The sequence below is a fragment of the Eschscholzia californica genome, unplaced genomic scaffold, assembly GCF_041429995.1.
Source record: "Eschscholzia californica isolate CP2 unplaced genomic scaffold, dmEscCali1.0.p SCAF_6, whole genome shotgun sequence".
In the NCBI taxonomy this organism is placed as follows: domain Eukaryota; kingdom Viridiplantae; phylum Streptophyta; class Magnoliopsida; order Ranunculales; family Papaveraceae; genus Eschscholzia; species Eschscholzia californica.
The window spans coordinates 44427455-44447755 of NW_028238483.1; the positions used below are offsets into that span (position 1 = coordinate 44427455).

General features: G+C 38.3%; 2 protein-coding genes across 8 annotated transcripts; one reads left to right on the forward strand and one right to left on the reverse strand.

Moving 5' to 3' along the window:
* Window positions 1–601: 601 nt before the first annotated feature.
* LOC147535489 (uncharacterized) lies at window positions 602–3630 on the forward strand. Its single transcript, XM_086645845.1, has 2 exons — window positions 602–3076; window positions 3183–3630. Exons 1-2 carry the CDS (start codon window positions 1189–1191, stop codon window positions 3332–3334), a joined length of 2040 nt encoding a protein of 679 aa, XP_086501971.1. The 5' UTR covers window positions 602–1188; the 3' UTR covers window positions 3335–3630.
* Window positions 3631–3731: 101 nt separating this feature from the next.
* LOC147535490 (protein SUPPRESSOR OF PHYA-105 1-like) lies at window positions 3732–19449 on the reverse strand. 7 transcript variants are annotated; one of them, XM_086645838.1, is made up of 9 exons: window positions 19080–19449; window positions 17233–18850; window positions 16168–16325; window positions 12815–13670; window positions 12210–12356; window positions 11726–12043; window positions 4822–4881; window positions 4195–4660; window positions 3732–4132 (listed from the first exon to the last, which is right to left on the reverse strand). In XM_086645838.1, the coding sequence occupies exons 2-8, from the start codon at window positions 18667–18669 to the stop codon at window positions 4469–4471; spliced, it is 3168 nt and encodes a 1055-aa protein (XP_086501964.1). In that variant the 5' UTR covers window positions 18670–18850; window positions 19080–19449; the 3' UTR covers window positions 3732–4132; window positions 4195–4468. The 7 variants fall into 7 exon arrangements, with proteins under 7 accessions (XP_086501964.1, XP_086501962.1, XP_086501963.1 ...); XM_086645836.1 differs by having other exon boundaries at window positions 4191–4660; XM_086645837.1 differs by having other exon boundaries at window positions 4187–4660.
* Between the last annotated feature and the right edge of the window lie 852 nt (window positions 19450–20301).

Here is a 20301-nt window from a genome sequence, read left to right on the forward strand (position 1 = left end):
AGCATAATAGTGATATATTCGTTTATTTTAACTTTTTACTGTTGTTCTTTTTTTGGTTATTACAGCGAGCTAAGGCCGTTAATACTTGTCTTTTCAAGAAATATTTGAAATCAAAACTTCATATTAGATAACTTCTTCTTTTTTTGTTGAAAGATTAACTTGAAAAATTGTAAGAGTAAAATAGTAAACGAGACTCGTTATAAAACAATAGTGATACACATGTCAAAAATCAACAATCGAAATCAATTGAAAACCAATTCTAGGACACAAGTAACTACATCACACTCTCACTTTTAGGGCACCAAAGATAAGCCCGTTGATAACCATTTCGGTTGATTCCGCCTGGAAATTTTGGGAAGGGAAATGTTAGGAAACCAAAAAAACAGAGCAGACTTTAAGCAGAAATCTTATATGAGCTGTCGTGATTCGTGTTTTCGATGATTTTGATCGACTAAACAAGAAATCAGGGCAATTTTTGCCTAAAATCTATTTAGTTTTTCTTCTTCTCTAGCATTACTCTTTCGCGAAATTTTTCATCTTTGTGTTAAATCAAAGGGAAATATTTGACATTTTGACTGTTCTGCTAGAACGGTTAGCCGTTACAGCGACAAACAAATTTAAAATTACAAAAAAAGTAGCGAAAATCGCGGGAACTCTTTATAAAGTCTTCCCATAGAAAACGGATTGCCTTTTATTGAATTAATTCCTCAAAATTCCCTAATTGCTTGAATCAAACCAAACCCTAATTTTGATTCCCTAATTGTTTCAATCCATTTCTGCACCTTCTCTCTTCTTCTTCTACGAGGGTAAATTAAATCATTCTTTTGGGGTCTCCGTTTTAGAGAGAGAGAGAGAGAGAGAGAAAGTTAGAGAAGACATGTTCTTCCCTTTTCATCTTCTACGGTTTCACAAACCATCTTATCCCTTTTTTTTAGGGTTTGTGGTGGAGTAACGAGAGAAGATCGTGTTGATTTATAGATTTTAATTTGGGGTTTTCGTGGGGATTTGATGAGAATTTGTGATTAATAATAAAACAGAGAAGAAAAGGATTCAATCGGAATTTGGGTCATCTTTCTTTTTCGGAAAGGAAGATTACCTGTTGATAATCTCCATATAGATCAAATTCGACATAAATTTATGTTTTTTTGGGTACCCATTTTGTGAATTTTGGATTTGAGGTAGTTGGTGATGGATCAATTTCGACAGATTGGAAAAGTTTTAGGGAGTTTGAAAGCTTTAATGGTGTTTAAAGATGAAATTCAAATAAATCAAAGACAGTGTTGTTTATTGGTTGATATTTTCAGTCTAGCATTTGAAGGTATTGGAGAAGAGATTAAAGAGAATCTGAAATTCGAAGAAAGAAATACAAAATGGAAAATTCTTGAACAACCCTTAAAGGAGATTCATAGGATCTTCAAAGAAGGTGAGTTTTACGTTCAACAATGCATAGAAATTAAAGATTTTTGGGCTAAAGCTATTTCGCTTTCGAAAAACACAGACTGTATAGAATTTCACATTCATAATTTACTCTGTTATATGCCTATTGTGTTCGAAGCAATCGAAATGGTTGGAGAAATATCGGGTACCGATCAAGACGATATCCAAAAGAGAAGAATCTTATTCATGAAGAAGTATGAAAAAGAATTACAAGATCCAAAAATGTTTCAATGGAAATTTGGGAAGCAATATTTGGTTTCTCAAGATATCATTAAGAGATTAGAAACAGTTTGGAAAGAAGACAGATGGGTTCTTCATAAATCAATCATAGAGAAGAAAGCGTCTGGATCTTTAACAAAACAAGAACAACGACTCACCGAGTTACTATTGAACAACCTAAATGAAACAGATTCTTCAAGTTATAAGCTATACCCGAGCTCGATATTAGTAAGTTCAAAAGATTATCAAGTGAGAAGACGATTAGGAAGCGGAAGTCAATATAAAGAGATTCAATGGTTAGGAGAAAGCTTTGCTAGTCGACATTTTTTCGGTGAGATTGAACCTTTAATTCCTGAAATATCGCTTCTGTCATCGCTTACTCATCCAAATATATTGAATCTCTTTTGTGGGTTCTCTGATGAGGAGAAGAAAGAATGTTTTATGATTACAGGACTAATGAACAAAAATCTTAAGAATTATATCAAAGAAATATGTGGTCCGAGAAGGCGAATTCCATTCTCTCTGCCAGTTGCAGTTGATATAATGCTTCAAATTGGTAGAGGAATGGAATATCTTCATTCTCTTAAAATCTATCATGGAGATTTGAATCCTTCTAATGTTCTAGTTAGGGCAAGAAATGCTTCAACAGAAGGTTACTTACATGCTAAAATTTCCGGGTTTCATCTACCTTCGGTTAAGAACACACCGAGAAGTCATTCGAATCAAAATGGAGTTCCATCTTTTATTTGGCATGCACCAGAAGTTCTAATGGAGCAAGAGCAACCAGGGAATATTTGTTCTGCTAAGTATAGTGAAAAGGCTGATGTTTATAGCTTCGGAATGATATGTTTCGAACTTTTAACGGGTAAAGTTCCTTTCGAAGATTGTCATCTTCAAGGAGATAAAATGAGTAGGAATATAAGAACAGGGGAGAGACCACTTTTTCCATTTTCTTCACCAAAATACCTCACAAACTTTATTAAGAGGTGTTGGCAAACCGAACCTGTGAACCGTCCGAGTTTTGCATCTATTTGTAGGATTCTTCGATATATCAAACGATTCTTGGTGATGAACCCAGACTATAATCAGCCCGATACTCTGTTGCCACAAGTTGATTACTATGAAATGGAGATGAATTATGCAAAGAAGTTTCCTAAGCCGACAGCAATATCACAAGTACCATTTCAGATGTTTTCGTATAAAGTTTTGGAGAAGGAGAAGACCTGTGTTAATCTAAGAGAGAGGAGTTCGGAATCAGGGAGCGATGGAGCTTCGGTTTGTGGGGATGGGAACTTGGGTATGCTTGAAGATCCGATCTTGAACATAGTTGAAAAGAAGAATACAGTGAACTCTGAGCCTGCAATTAAAAAGAGTCCTTCCGCGAAGAAGCTCTCGGAGGCAAAACAAACCAGACAGCCAGGTTAGAAGAGTTAGCTACTTTTCTTGGTTTTATCATTTCATTTTCATGGCAGATAGCAATTGATCAGATTTCGTGTTAATAACATTCTGTGTTCATGTTTTTGTAGTGACTCCGAAAGGGCGGACACTGAGACCAGCTCCGGGGCAATTGAGTTCTTGTGGAAGTAGTTTAAGGATGAACTCTGAATCTCAACTACCAATGATAAGTCCGAAAAAGAGAAGATCATCAGGTCATGCTTCAGATTCCGAAATATCATAGATCATGATTACTTCTTCAACATATTTCACTCGTCGCAGAAAGTCTCTGAGAATGGGTTCGTTCTTCGCGAACATAGACGCCAGATTTCCTTCCAGTTTTTAGTTAATGTTAGGTTTTCGAGTGGTGTCTGGATACAAGTTGGTGCTCTTCAATCAGTTTTTCGTTTTTGTTTTTAGGGTTTTGTTTCCCCCTTCATACATCATAGTTTCTTGTATAAAAGATGAAATCAGACTAGTCACTGAAATCTACTCTGAATTGTTGATGTTTTCATGTATGAAAGCTTCTGTTTTTTTTTATTGGTTTGATCTGTTTAATTTTTTTTTAAATGAAATAGATGTACAGGTAGTTTCTCTCATCAAATCACCACAAATATGAAAACAAACAGGGACAGGAGAAGTATGACAAACCAATTCCACTGATTACTTCATTGTAATACCTTATTTGCCTTTTGGCCATTTATGAAGTATCTTTTCCAAATAAAAAAAATCCACTGAACACAGTTTTATTTGAGTCTATACATTCGTTTCCGATGCCTAAAGAAGCATCCTTTTTGCATAAATCTTCCTAATACATACACGAAAATACACAACAATAAGACGGAAGAAATGCGTAAACCTAGATTTACAAGCTAAGCTTTGGAGAAAACAGAAGCTTGATCTAAAGGATCTTCAAAACTGGCCCTAGGCTTAAGTCCCTGAAATGCTGTCAGTGAAGCCTGTGTATAGGTTCAGCTCTTTGAAAGCCTTGTGCTCGAATTACTTTAACTCTTATATCTGTGCTAATTCTGGACTCATCCGTGTATATATATATATATATATATATATATATATATATATATATATATATATATATATATATATATATATATATATATATGTTTACGTCCCTATGCTATCTCGAATGTGAATTCTGCAATCTTGCTCATTTTGTCAGAAAGACTTCATCCTGTCTCAGAGTGTATATTCGGGTTCAGAAAATTGGACTGTTCTTGTTTGATCTTAATTTTCAAATGCACATGAAGACTCCCTTGAAGATATTTTTGTTTGTCTTTATTATTCTCTACGACTCTGGTGGATTAGTCATATCTATATTTATGAACTGGAAGGGATCGACGGGAATTCTATATTCACAGACTTACACCATCCTCAATAGTTTTATAGTTCCACTGGAGTTGGCAGCAACAAGAGTATTTGATTTTTTTCTCCAGCAGACACTTGAAACAAACTGGCCATTGTCATTGCTAGTCTCTTGGCCAGAAATGGGATCGATCGAACCAAACTCGTAAGAAGTTATTGGCATCGAGAGAGATTTATAATAGGCATATATCTGTTGAGAAAATCACATAGAAAGAAGTATTAAAAGATATCTCTGGTTAAACCAGGTCACACTGAGACGTGGATGTAGAAGCACTAAAGTGGAGTTCAATAGTAATTGCATAACACTGGATCACCCGGTTTCTGGAAGGCAGATAAAGGAAGAAAATGTACCTCGTTCGTTTCTGAACCACATGCAATATATCCATCAGAAACAGTTAAGCCTACGAAATTCTGCAAGAAAAAAGAAACTACTGATGTATCGAGCATATAAATTCATAGACCTCTTCAACCAATAAAACTTCGGTAGAAAGCACACACATATGAAACTAAGTTTAACATCCTACTCTTCTAATCCCAAATAAAGAGTAGTTCTGATTTCCATCCTCTTAAATAAGTTTTTGTTAATTTTAGAAGCTTTATAGATTCAAGAACAAAATAGCCATGGGTTATATATATTCATTATAGTTTTGTATGTCGCCAACTTCTTTTTTTTCGGTACCTCTTCCAGCTTGCACCTTAACCTGATATACATGATTAAGATCAAGTGGTTGTAACTCTTGCGGGTGGGATACTTTCATGGAATTGATCATGCCATGCCATTAAATATTATAATGTGAATCCGACATTATGGTGCAAACATGATATTTTTTTCATACTCGACATATTACAAGATCTAATATGGAGAGGATGTAACAAAAAACATGATAGGAGAGAGAAGCTCTGACACAGGAAATTTTCCGACGACCACCGGACACACAAAAAACCTAGAGATCGCGGCTAAACCGTTCCACCGCTAACGCCACTGCACTGAATCTCTGATTCTGGTATAGCGCCGACCGGTTAACTGAGTGCATCGATAGGACACAGTGTGTTGGGTGTTAATCGGAGAAGAGGTTGTCCCTAGCTAAGCCCCGGTAGCATTTCTTCCCTGGAGATCGCAGGAAACCAGCCCACCGCTACTGCCATTGCACGGAATCTTTGATTCTGGTATAGCGCCGTCTGGTGACCTGAGTTGTATCAACAGGGAGTACCGTCTAACCGGTCTCAGCTAGAGTTAACCATGGTGGGTAAATGCATTAAAATAGAACAGAAACGTTATCTTCTCTCTCGGTCTAGATATGGCAGATGTGGTGTGTCTGAGCTTGGTTTCTTTAGAGAATGGAGTATTGATCTTCCGTCGTCTGGTATAGCAAGCTTGTCTAACTTCTTATTGGAGTTGGCGAAGGATAGAGCAAGAAATGTCCTAGATAGGAAGATGTCCAGATTTAGAGATGGTTCCTCCCTCTGGTTATGGGAAAGTATGGTCAACTCCAGGGGCGATTTCATTTGGGCTCATAGAGTTGGGGAAGGTAATAATAGTAGGAAATCGGTTTGCATTCCCATGGGGAGTAATGCTAGTGGATGGAGGCTTATGGCGGCGGAGTTAAAGGCTTTGGTGGAGGTTAGTTTTCAGGCCAAGGAAACAACTCCGGTCATCTCTGGTAGGAGGGTGCTCCCATCCATTCCTTTTTCTAAGATCCATCTGGGAAATAGATTAGACCCCAATAAAGTGGCCGTCAGCAACAGATTTGACGTCCTAGCAGATACCGAGGTGGAAGTGCAAAAGACGACGGCGGCAGTAGCCGGCGCGGCTAGGCCTGCTCCAACGGTTGGAAATACGAAAAGACGTCGCAAGGAGAGGTCACATGCCTATAAAGCTCAGGCTCAGCAAGGAGGTAAGTACCATAACTTTTCTATCTCCAGACCCTCTTCTCTCTCCTCGAAAGTACCTTCTCCGTCTCCCTCCTCTCCCTCCTCCTCTTACCCTCTAATGGCTTCGTCTGAGATTCACTCGGTGGACTGGTCCAAAACTATGGTTGTGTCGGTCGAATGTCCCGAAAGTAGGTGGAAGGACGTGGAAGAGGTCGTTAAGAACATCATAGGCTCATCGGACTTTGTGATACGTCCGTTCACAGAAGAGGATGCAATTATTTGGTCTAAGTCCTCCCTTGAGGTCCTGAAGGAGGTCAGGTCAGTGATCCACCCTTTTGCTAGGGGCTCGATTTACTTCAGACCATGGACACCAGACTGTAACTCGGTGGTCATCACCCAACAGTTGGTGGAGGTTCGAATGTATGGCATTCCTTTTAACTTGTGGAATGAAAGGGTTTTCTCTGATCTGGTAGCAGATTTAGGGGAAGTTATCGAGATTGAAAGGGATACCCTGCTTTTGAAAAATCTTAAGTTTGCTTCAGTCAATGTGGAAGTTAAAAATGGAGGCAAGTTGGCTGAAAGAAAAGTTCTCCTAGTGGATGGAGTTGGCTATAACATTGATTTTAAAACCATCACTATCTGTGAGAAGCATGAGAGGACTAGGCACCACAAGGATACGGTAACGGTATCGGAAATTCCACCGCCGGCGAATGATCAAGCTTTCCCGGAGAAGAGGATGGAAGAAGACAAAGGAGACAACATTGGACGGTCGGTGGGTGGAACTGGCAGTAAGGTGGGCGACGCCACAGTGAATCAGACAGAATCGGCTGCAGAGGAGACAGAAGCACTTTTTGTCAGAGATCCCAGGAAAGGAAAAGCACAAGCGGGAACGGTTATCCAACTCGACCCAGATGATATTTCTAAAAGGTTGGCGGGAATGAAGGATATGATTGGAATAGAAATTCGTCAAGAAATGGTCAAAGCTATGACTGACTTGGTGAACAGTGCTAATAAGTGGGCCAAAGGAATTACTTACGTTAGGAAACGGAAAGGAACCTCCCATTCGTCTCCTAAGACCAGAGAAGGCCCTAAGAAGAAAGTGGTGAGGAAATCAGCTGGTATCAAGATAGGAGGTGTGGAAGCGAACCCTAAAGTTGAGTGTCAAGCAGAGGACCCTGCTAAGAAGTTTGTCATAATGAATGAAGAGGAGAGGATGGAACACCTCCTTCGCACTGGAGCCATTCTGGGTTTTTCAGGGGGAGAGGAGTATGAGAGGGTGATTCAAATACTTCGGGAGGAGAACATTGAGGTGGGTGTGAAGAACAAAGATACCAATGGAGATGAGGAGGCCATGATAGTTGAACCACTTTCAGTCATCGCCCCTCCATCAGGTCAGGAGCTAGAATGCAGAGCGATCGTACCTTATGTTGGTGTTGGGGTCCAGTACCCAGTAGAAGGGTCCAGCAGAGGTAAAGGTAAGAGTTTGAAGAAAAGAGTTGTGATGAAGAAAGCCGCTCGGGGATCGGCTGACAGAAAAAGGAAGTCCGAGAGAGCCAAGAAGGTGAAGAAGAACTCAGATCAAGGGGATGAGGCTGACCGATGCCCCTGAACATTCTAAGCTGGAATGTTAGGGGCTTGGGTAAGCCAGGAAAGAAGTTAGCAGTTCGTAGATTAGTTAGGCAGTTTGATGTGTCTTTGTTATGTATTCAGGAATCTAAAGTTAGTGATTTTCAGCCTTCTTTATTTCGTAGTTTGTGGGGATCAGATGTCTGTGGGTGGGATGGGATTCCCTCTGAGGGTGCCTCAGGGGGTATTTTGTGTCTATGGGACTCACTTGCCTTGTCAATGTGTGATGTTTGGAAAGGCAAGTATAGCATCTCTATTTTGTTTAAGAATCTGAATGATAATTTTGAATGGGTCTTTACTGGTGTCTACGGACCTTGTGTGAATTCTATGAGGAAAGACTTATGGATTGAACTAGATTCAGTAGCAGCAACCTGGGATAAGCCTTGGTGTGTAGGTGGTGACTTCAATGTAATCCGTTTCCTTCATGAAAAGAAAGGTAACTCTACAATTACACCTGCTATGAGAGATTTTGGGGAATGGATTGATAGAAATGCTATGTTAGACCTGCCCAAGCAAGGCCTGGAATTCACATGGACAAATAACCAAGCATCCCCTACCCTGTGTGTGTTGGATAGATTCTTGATTAATGGGACTTGGGAGGATAAGTTCCCTGGGGCTGAACAAATTGTGCTTCCTAGACCTACATCTGATCATACTCCCCTGCTGCTTCGAGCTGAGATTGACCAGACAAACCCCCCACCCTTCAGGATGGAGGAGGTGTGGATGTTAGATAAAGACTTCAAGGACAACATAGCTAGTTGGTGGCAAGAGGGTCCTTCTGGAAGCTCAGCTGGACACACACTCTGGACCAAATTACAGTTCCTGAAAGATAAACTAAAAGTTTGGTCGAGAGAGAAATTCAGATGCTTTTCTAAGGAGTTCAATGAGTTGCAGAATGGCATAAAGGACTTAGAAGTGAAAGAGGAAAGCCTAGGCCTATCTCAAAGTGAGTTCACCTCTAAGAACCTGATGAAGGCCAACCTGGATAAATTACTTAGCCTTGAGGAGATTAGCCTAAGGCAGAAGTCCAGGCTACAATGGCTAAAGGCAGGGGATAGAAACACAGCTTACTTCCATAAGATTGTGAAGTGCAGGAAGAGACAGAACAGAATAAGTGTAATTATGAAGGAAGAGACAGTAATATCTGAGGAGGAGGACATTAGAAAGGAGGCTGCCACATATTTCTGTAACTTATATGAGGAACCGAGGTTGTGGCGTCCAGGCCTAGATCATATGCAGCTTCCTTCCTTGTCTGGTGTAGAAGCTGAACTCTTGGAAGCAGATATATCAGAGGAGGAAGTGTTGTGTGCACTTAAGGAGCTTGCCAAGGACAAGGCCCCCGGGCCGGATGGTTTTCCTATATCCTTTTATGTGAGAACATGGGATACCATCAAAACCATCATGATGGAAATGATTTGTGAGTTTATGGCTGGAGCTCACTTCAACTGGAGGCTCAACCATACTTTCATTGTTCTTATCCCTAAAACCCATCATAGCTCCAGCTTCAAAGAATATAGACCAATCAGTCTGGTGGGAGGAGCCTATAAGATTGTCTCTAAAGTACTGGCCTCAAGGCTGGCCAAAGTATTGGGGAGCCTAATTTCACCCTTCCAGGGAGCATTTGTTAATGGGAGACAGATCCTGGATGGTGTGTTGATAGCTAATGAGTTGATTGATTCCAGAAGGAAAGCAGAGTCCAGCGGGTTAGTAGTGAAGGCTGACTTGGAAAAGGCTTATGATAGAATAAGCTGGGATTTCCTATACAGAACTATGGAAAGAATGGGGTTTGGATACAAATGGAGAAGCTGGATTTACTCCTGCATTTCGACTGCAACCTTCTCTGTCCTGGTGAATGGTAGGCCATCGGAGGTCTTTCAAAGTTCTAGAGGAATCAGACAAGGGGACCCCCTGTCTCCTCTCCTATTTCTGCTAGTGGCTGAAGTCCTCAGCCAATGCTTGCAGGTAGCTGGGAGAGAAGGGTGGATTAAAGGTTTTAATGCGCATAATGATGGGGAAAGGATAAATCACTTGCAATTTGCGGATGACACCCTATTCTTCATTGATGAGGATGCTAGCCAATTAAGATATCTGAGAGATATCCTCATATGGTATGAAATCTCCTCTGGCCTTAAGGTGAACATGCAGAAATCGTATATTTATAGTGCTACCAAAGTGGGTGACCAGAATATGAATCATGAAATGATTAAGGAGTTTGGATGTCAGGTTGATCGCCTTCCCACATCATACCTGGGTTTACCCCTGGGAGAGACCTATAAGTCCAAGAAGCTTTGGGATCCTGTATTAGAAAGGATTAACAAACGATTAGCTTCATGGAAAGGTCGTACCCTATCGAAAGGAGGGAAGATAACCCTCCTCAAGTCAGTCCTACAGGCTTTACCAACTTATTACCTATCTCTGTTTTCAATCCCAAAAGGGGTCCTTAAATGCATTGAGCAGAAGATGTGTTCGTTCTTTTGGAACAACAATATGCACCAGAAAAGTCTCCATTGGATGAAGTGGAAGCAACTCTCTACCAGCAGAGCTAAGGGAGGTATGGGAGTAAAGAACTTAGAAATTATGAACCAAGCCCTCCTTACCAAATGGCTGTGGAGAATGGATCATGAAAATGATCAGCTGTGGCAAAAGATTATAAGATGCAAATATGGTAAGAGTCATAAGGAATGGTTAGTTAAATGTAAAAGAACTTCCTATGGATGTGGGGTCTGGAAAGGCATCCTAACTAATGCAGGTAGATACCATAGTCTCACTAAGTGGAGGCTAGGTGATGGGACAAAAATTGGTTTTTGGACGGATCTATGGTTGGGGACTGAAGCATTGCAATCTAATTTCCCTAGCATCTACAGATTGACTTTGAGGCCAAAGGCGACTGTTGCAGACTTGTTCAACAGTACCAATAAAGAATGGGATATAACAGTTAGAAGAAATTTGAATGACTGGGAACTCCAACAGTATGTTCATCTTCTGCAAATTCTTCATGAAGTCAGCTGGGGAGAAGGTTCAGATACAAGAGTATGGCGTATTGAGGAGAAAGACCCACTCTCTGTGTCAAATTGTTATAAGAGATTGGACATAGAAGAGAGTTTGCTTGAGCAATGTGTCTCCAAATATGTGTGGCTCAAAGCTCTGCCCCCCAGGGTGGGTTTCTTCATGTGGGCAATCCTACTACGTAAAATTCCCACGGTGGATTCACTGAGAAGAAGAGGCTTCCAGATACCTAACAGATGCATATTATGCAAGGCAGAGGAAGAATCGTTGGAACATCTGTTTCTACACTGTAAGGTAGCCTCAAACCTGTGGAGCTTCTTCATCCAGTCCATGGGTGGCCAGTGGTGTACCCCCAACACTATTAATCATATGGTCACTCAATGGGATGGTCTGTATAAGAAAAAACATAGAAGGGAAGTGTGGCAACTAGTCCCTGCAGCGATCATATGGTGCATATGGAGCGACAGGAACAACAAGATCTTTAAAGAGAAAAACCTAAACTCTTCAGTTGACATTGAAGACGTGAAGGGCACTATCTTTGCTTGGATTAGGAGATTAGATAAATATAAGAATGTATCTTATCTTGAAGTAGTATTAAATTGGGATACTTGGATGATGTGAGAAATCAACCTTGAATCCCTAACTTTGTACATAGTTCTTCTCCTTATATATTCAATCTAATTTTCAAAAAAAACAAGATCTAATATGGAAACAAATTAGATGCAATGTCATTTGTGAGAGAGAACCAAACCTTTTCATTTGTATGACCTCTAAAGGTTGAGGTGCATGCATTGGTAGAAACAGCATTAGAGCTGGTTTTCTTGAGATCCCAAAGCTTCAGGGTGCTGTCAGTAGATGCAGAAACAACGGTTTCATGGTCTAAGAACTTCACATAGCTGACAGCTTTTCCATGCCCAGCCAAAGTACACCAAGGAATTCGGGTATTTCGAAGATCATAGCAATATGTCTTGTAGTCTGAAGACCCAAAGGCCAACAAGTTGGTGGAATATGGAGAGAACTGAACACAGCAGACATTGGCAAAACTCTTTATCGTGCCAATACTCTTCCTCTGTACAAAAAAATACCATATAGTAAGCTTCATAATTAGGTTATAGCATATATATAGATAATAGATATATACGTGTGTGTGTGTGTGTGTGTGTGTGTGTGTGTTGATAGATAGATTGTTATATATATATATATATATATATATATATATAAAGATATATAAGTGCCTCGTTAATGTTCCACAGCTTCACAGTGCAATCATCACTTCCACTGGCTAACTTGGTAGGATCCATCTGAGAAAAATCAACTGACCAAGCTCTCCTCCCATGCTCCTTAAATTGAGCAAAACCTTGACCACTGCTAGCATCCCATAGCTGCAGTTCATCCAGGCAAATCAATTTATGAACCGACCAAGAAGATCTAGTATAACATGAATAAGTTAGTGTCTGTGGAAACAGTGAAACTAACTATCATATGGATGAACAATCAATTAAGGAAAACGCGCAAAACAAGAAGAACCATGGTTCATCATAATAAGAAAATAAGCAACTACATGGAGCTTATGGTAGCTAAGCTTGCCTATCAGATGCAAAAAGAAGCATCAGATGAATCGAACCTTATTGCTAAAAACCGTACAAGTAATGCCTCCCTTGACAACTTTTTCAGACAATAAATTAAGAACTTACAAGACTTATATGCTACAAGTATCCCATACTCGACTATCGCTAGATAAAAAGACAAACCTCAAACCCAGACACCATTACATCTCTTCTCAGGAACAGATCAAGAAGCAGAACAAGAAAAGTAACTTTTATGGCATAAGAAGACCTACCTGTACCATACCATCGTAATCTGTAGAAGCCAAATAGTTCTTTATGTAGCTGTTCCAGCAGACGCTGCTGAGCCTAGATTTGCTTGACATCTCAGATACTGGGTAATGAATATCAGAATCATTCAATAGCCCGTTGAAGTCAAAGATCTTGATTTTCTTTGATACTCCAGCAGCAGCAAAGTAGTCCTCATCTCTGTCAAAACTTAAAGAGCAGATCACGTTAACAGTATTTAGAAGATCCGCGTTTCTTACTTTCCCACATACTTCGAACTTTGTATAACGTGAATACTTGCAGAGCCCATCAGAGAAGGCTCCAAACCGGTCCATCTGTTTCTGGTTCATAACATGAAACCTCCTTCCGGAATGTGTCGTTGAACATATACCACGATGGTTCAGTAAGTCGGTATCCAAGCGAGCTGTGGCCCGAGAATCTGGAAGCAGGGTTTGGGATCTCATGGACAAATAAGCATTTTCAAGCTGATTAATATTCTTCATCAACCTATCGTCATTCAGATTCGCCACAGATGACAGCTTAGGCCATGTTTTTGAATTCAATGGTTCTTTAAACAGGAAATCTTGTTCTCTTGTGTTTGACAAGTTCTTGAGTTGTTTCAATGAAACGCTATCTTTTGTTTCTAATAAATGTCTTTTCTCAACCTCTTTGATATCTGTCTCTAAGCTTTCAATGACTTCAAGTAACTGAGATGCATGTTTGTCCTTTTGCTCATTTAGTGATGTTAAGAAATGCAGCATTAGCTCTGATTCAGCATGATCTTCATTAGCAGATGATGACGTTAATTGGTCACTTGCTGTCAAATCTTGGGATCCAGATATAAGTTCAGACTGTAGGATTTCCCTGTCACAAAATAATGTAATAGAAACATATCAATACTATCCTCTACGGAATAGGAAAGTAAGTTACTTAAATACCTAGGAATTTTTAGAGGGGTTGGGCAAAAGGCCCAAAATCAGCCCAACAATATGTATCAGGCCCACTGCAAATAAAGAATGAGGGGCAGGTCCAAAAAAGTCAGGCTAGGGGTGGAATTTCCGAAACACCCTTCTTCTTTTTGAAATTTACGAAACGACCATCGAAAAATTCCCGAGAAACTCGAAAATTTCTGACAAATAATCTGACACGCCTCCCATCAGACTGTGTACTTTCCATAAATTCACAAAATTGCCACCGAAAAATTCCCGGGAAATGCGAATTTTTTTGAAAAATAGTCTGACGCACCTGACATTAAACCTTGTACTTTCCACGAATTTACAGAATTGCCATTACAAAATTTACCAACTTGCCATTTTCGTTCTTTTTTCCAGATTTATTTCTTATTTCTTTTTTATTTTCTCCCACACTTATTTCTCTCTCCAATCTCAACAAATTTCGTTCTTTTTTTCCAGATTATTTCTGATCTCTTTCCAATCTCAACAAATTTCTTCATTTTTGGTAGTATTTCATTGATTTGTATAAAGAAATTTTCTTGTGTACCGAGAACTATTTAGTGTACTGGTCATTTTTTAGATATGTACTACACATTTTTGTACTGGGAATTTTTTTGTGTACCGGGAATTGTTCTGTGTACAAGCCATTTGGTTATGTACTAGAAATTTTTGTAGTGGGAATTTTCTTGTGTACCGGGAATTGTTCTGTGTACTCGCCATTTGGTTATGTACTAGACATTTTTGTACTGGGGAATTTTCTTGTGCACCGGGAATTGTTCTATGTACTGGCCATTTGGTTTAGTACTGGACACTTTTGAACTGGGAATTTTCTCCTGTACCGGAAATGGTTCTGCGCACTGGACATTTGGTTATGTACTTTGATGTTTTTAGAGATGAAGAAGATAAAATGTGAAACAAATAAGAGTGATGAAGAAGAAAAATAAGAACATAAAACTTTTAGAGAGAGAAAGACAGAAAACTTTAATGTTTTTAGAGATTGAAAGAGATGAAGAAGATAAAATGTGAAACAAAATAAGAATGATGAACACCCAAAAATGAGAACATAAAACTTTTAGAGAGAGTAAGAACAGAAAATTGATGTTTTTAGAGATTGAAAGAGATGAAGAAAATAAAATGTGAAACAAAAAAGAATGATGAACATCCAAAAATAAGAAAATAAAACTTTTAGAGAGAGAAAGAAAAGAAAATTTATGTTTTTAGAGATTGAAAGAGATGAAGAAGATAAAATGTGAAAAACAAAATAAGAATGATGAAGAAGATTTTTTGATGTATAAATAAGAAGAAAGAAGGAGTTGAAACAAAATATAATGGGAGGGATCCAAAAAAATTGGCTGAAATTTCGTCAAAAAATGGCGCCATTTTTAAATTTTCAGAAAATCTGAATGTTTCTCTGACATGACGTCATGTACGGGGAATTAATTGCTTCGCTGTCGTCCGTCAGATTGTCAGAAAACACAGAACTTTCCCGTGAAGGGGTAAAAGAGGGATAAATAAAATAAAAACCAGAAAACTGTGAGCTGTCCTGACAATTTGGACTGGGTTCTAATTTTTTTTTTTTGGCTGGGGGTAATGCTTATTTACCCTCCATTTTTTGGGCCTCTCACTCAAAAATCCTAATTCATACTATATCGTTCTCTTCTACTTATAATTAATATTAAATTTTTTCACTTCCCCGCTAAATACCACTACACATGAAGATCAAAATTAACATTTGCAGCTATGAAACAATTTATAAAATAGAATACACTGAAAAGAGACGTCCTTCTGCTAGAAAAGGCCAATCTCAAACGGTCAACCACATCTACCTAAATAAGTGTGTCCACATTATCGAATTTTCTATCGTCTTGGAACGATAAAAAGTTCAACTTTCTCCGAACATTGCCATTATTTGATTTTACTGTCTTTGAGAAATGTGATAGATTTTAAAATTATGAACACCCAATTCGCTGATCTTGTAACCTGCAGTTATGTATTCAGAAGAAATAGCAGACACATGGAAAAACTGCCAATGAAAAGAACAAGAAATGTCTTGATTGTAAGATGTATGAATTTGAAGTCTGACTCTACCATAAAGTTTTGTCATAACTGCGAGAAAGAATGTCATCTGGGAAAGGGAAACCCACCTTTCTGAAAGGAATTTCTTTTCACTCACACGAAAAGATGAACCAGTTCATTAGTATCGGACAAAAGGAGGTAAACAATACTTTAAACATGCTGCTTGAGGCAAAACCTTTAAGAAGAAGGTCAGATTACGTTGGTCTAATAGATTTTTTATGGTGATACGTAATTTTTTCCCCTTTATTTGGTAGTCCTGCTCATGAATAACAATATAACATAGTTTATAGATACTATACAAGAGAATTAGATGAATCACTTCATGTGAGTACCTAGTTGTTGGTCGAGATGAAGGATCCGGATGAAGGAGCCAGAGACAAAAACCAGCCTCCTTGGGATTTTCCGCAAGAAAATATGGAGGAAGAATACGATGCTGAATTTCCAGCATTGCTTCGGTGTGCAGTTCCAACGATCGGGAACAGGAGAGCAGCTGATATATATAAAGCAGAGGAAATCAGTCCGAAAAAAAATCACTTCTGTTCCACTGTTAATTTACCAGTAACAACTAAAACTGGAAGGAAGCCCTCGCACATCTAAATTAGTCCAAGCTTGTCTAACACGGACAGCGTTAAAGAAGTTCATATTAGTTGTAGTGTTGTAGCCTATAAGCACTTCAGTCGCGTTCACATGCTTTTAAAAGGAAAACACATGAAGGCAGAGTTTGGGCTACAAGGGATATCTTTGCCTTCAGTGATTAACAAAGAAACGCTTTGCCAACAACCCTTGGTTGGAGTGGTATTGGTAAGAGGTTTAGTCTTCCACCTTAGAGGTCCAGAGTTCGAGGCACGCTAACAGATAAAAAGAAAAAAACAAAGAAACGCTTTTCTGATAGAATTCATGTTCATATACATCACTCTCTAATCAACTATAAGCTATCTAATACGAGAACTTTATCTCCTAAAAGGATCACTGCTGGGAAGATATGCTAGCGAAGCATTATCTCACTTATCATCTGTCCAGCTTAATTTCTGAAATCAGAATTCGTAAAATAATTTTTTCTCTCATTAAATACTTTATGTAATAGTTTAGAAAGACATACAATACTTTACTGACACATACAATTGAAGATTTATTGTTATTGTTTGCATATTTCGAATTAATTTATTAGGTAAACATTTACAAGACACCAATTTTCTTAAGCTCTGGAGCTTTAGGGATGATTACAGTTTAGGCATCTACAAGTCTTACCTATTTTCCCGGAAACCTTGCACGTTCTACGCATTTTTCAACAAAAACCAATCGGAAGGCATGAACAAAAGGAAATCAATGCGAACCTAAATAGCAGGAGCTTAAAAGAAAGAAGATTCAGTTAAAATCCAAGCTAACTTTAATCCTACCTCAAATAGAAGAATCCCAAGAGAGTATATGTTCGAGGAACAGGTAAACTTTCCCCCACTTAGCTGCTCTGGACAAGTGTACCATTTCTCTTCCAACTGCACGCTTAAACAGCTTACCTGCAATCTTGTATTATCAGATACAGTTGAGCTTCCAAACCTTTTCCAACGCCTATCATCCGAATTCGAGTAATGCTGCTCACTGGAATCATAAGAAGAATCTTGTGCTCCAGCATCCACCAAGGGATCACACTTCAAGGCGGATTTACCAGAAAACTCACGATGGTGTCCAGTCGATCGGAAGTTCTCGCTCAGTTTTGGACGTTTGAAATTAAAACTATTACGAGCATGCATATTTTCTTCCCCGTGCCTTTTTGTAGTCAAATGACTCTTTGAGAAAGGAATGTCTATATCAGTTATATTAGTTAACAACTCTTTTTTGGCCAGTGAACCAACATATTTAACTCCATTTGATGGAAGCAACTTGAAACAAGAAGGCTGTAAATCTGGCAACGCAATTCCTTGAGAATGTACAACGTCCATCAACTGTACAATCTGCACAAAAATGTGAAGGCTCTCGGCTTTATTAACTTTACGATACCCAGGTTTCATCCAATCTCTTAAGCTAATCCCATCGTTAAGCAAAACAGGAGCAACACCTGTGACACTTAGCGGTGACGAATCCTTAGCTTTCGCACGTAACTTCAGTGAGTCATCTATATTGCAGTTGTCGATAGCCTTCTCACTATTCTGACCTGTACGAGAAACCGCAAAACCATCAAGAGTTTCAGGATATTTATGTACAACTCCCTTACCCTTCAACCCATCCTTGACAAGAAAACGTGGAATGCCATATGACAAAACCTTTGTACGGATTCCCCCAGAGGATAACAACGGGGTGCTTGAGATGTTATTGTTATCGTTAGTGCTAACATTTTTAAGAATGTTGGTGCTAGTTTGATTTGATCGCTGAACCCGAACTTCAGGAAGCAACTTACTTCTCAGATCCTGTATACCAGCTGAAGTAAAGGGCTGCTTCCCTTTGGATACAGGATCTCCACGAGAAGTTACTTTCCTGAACCCACCAGCTATTTGATGCAATTGTCTTTGTCCAATATCCACTCCTTCCGAAACATCACCAACTACTGTCCTTGTTAAATTCTTGTAATTTTGAAACAGTAACTCCTCGACCATATCACAATCATCGTTAGGCATATCGTGCTGTGATTCAGAACCATGTACCAAAGCCGTGTTTCTCTGTACAATCTGATCGTTCGAGACATCCTTAAATGTTTGAGGGGAGTGCTCGGGCCAATCACTTCCCAGTTGATATAATAAGACTGGGGATTCTCCCAATATATTAGAGCTATCTGGTTCAAGAGCTATATGTTTTCCTCTGAGATTTGCAATCTCGGTATCTCTCTCGCTATGTGACTCCATCCAATTCAAAAGGCTTCACTCATTCAAATGGATTTGTATGATCAGGAAGCTCTCAATAATTGAGTTGAACCAATTGTAACGAAAACCCAAGCCGTAGCAGTGACACTGATATTGTCCTCTCACACAAAAATTATGTGATGGGTTGAGCTGAATCAATTCAAGCATGGAAACATCTAAAGAACTGAAAAAGAAACTGGTTTAATGAAGAAAACTTCACATATACTTCAACCCTAAGCTCAATCACATACTAAATTTTTTAACTAAACAAATAATCTATATGGAAACTAAAATCACAAGACCCTCCTAATTACTCTTTGAAGTAAGTAATTTACAGTTAAACAGAAGCTTGAAAAACCTAAAAAATCAGCTAACCTAATAAATTGAACTTCAAATTTGATAAGGGAACATACCATTAATACCAGAAGAAATCGGATTGAATTTGGAAACGAAATGAACGAAGTGAATCGTCATTATGAAGCTCGAATTTTGTGGGAAATCAAATTAGAACCCCCCTATAAACCAATCAATCCAATATAAGAAGAGAAAGGAAAACCTTTTCGCGGAGGAAAATACAAGTTAGTCTTTTTTTTTTTCCATTTTCTCTTATCAGACAAACACAAATAAAAGATCTAGAATTCCTTTTCTAGCTACCAAATATTTTTGTGCCCTAACTTTTACAGTATTTTTTCTACTTTTTTTTTTTTTTTTTTACTTCATTTATCTTCTGTCACTCGTAAGGGAAAAGTTTCATTTCAGAATTTACAATTCTCTCCTAAGCCTAAATGCACTTTGTTTGCTTGACTTTTCTGTCATAGTAACACATTTTACTGCGATTTTTGTATTGCACGAAGTAAGCTTCTATAGATTGTCTTATAAATTTGCGTTGTTTGTAGCACCAAATGAAATTTTGACAAATTTCACTGTAAATTTACAAAATATTTCAAAAATCTAGATTGAGTGCACGAAATCATATTTATCGTTGTTATGCGTATAGTTCCACACCAACATGAAGGAAATCACACTTACAGAAATGTTAGATTTTCTTTTTGATTTCTCATAAATTTCTCTTATTTTTATTCTGTGGTTTTAATATTTTTTTTAAATCTATTTGGTTGATTTTTACCTCCTGAAATAACGGTCTAAATATAACTATTATCAATAAAAATGTTATTTTGTGTGAGTTGATATCAATAAGTTACTTAATTTACACCTCGATATAATTGTAATTAGAAATACTCATCGCACCAATAGATTATGTTAATTCGTTATATACAACATTTTTATGCTTCATTACAGTTTAATATTCGTGTTATATACAATTGTATCGTATTTCTATCATTTCTATGAACTTGTAAATCATTCCCAGACTGTCCACAGTTTTCATCGAAATCAAAATTTTATTCTTTGATTTTTTTAGTAAAATAATAAATCGCTTTGTGTATGTCTCAACTGTTACCTACCAAAAATTTTACTTATGTCATTTAGCGAGTCCCAAACACTTAAACATATTACATATATGTACTATATTTTTTTATTTATTAAATAAATTGATTTGATACGAGAAATGCGGAAACAAAATTAGCTTTGATTTTCTTCTCGTTTCTAGTCTGAAACCTCTCTTAGTGTATAAAT

Coding starts and splice junctions, on each gene's coding strand:
- LOC147535489 (XM_086645845.1), top strand. CDS start 1,189: ATGGATCAATTTCGACAGATTGGAAAAGTTTTAGGGAGTTTGAAAGCT. Junction 3,077..3,182: donor AAAACAAACCAGACAGCCAG/GTTAGAAGAGTT, acceptor ATGTTTTTGTAG/TGACTCCGAAAGGGCGGACA.
- LOC147535490 (XM_086645838.1), bottom strand. CDS start 18,669: ATGGAGTCACATAGCGAGAGAGATACCGAGATTGCAAATCTCAGAGGA. Junction 12,044..12,209: donor AGCTGTGGAACATTAACGAG/GCACTTATATAT, acceptor TTTTTTGTACAG/AGGAAGAGTATTGGCACGAT. Junction 4,882..11,725: donor GAGGTCATACAAATGAAAAG/GTTTGGTTCTCT, acceptor TTTTTCTTGCAG/AATTTCGTAGGCTTAACTGT.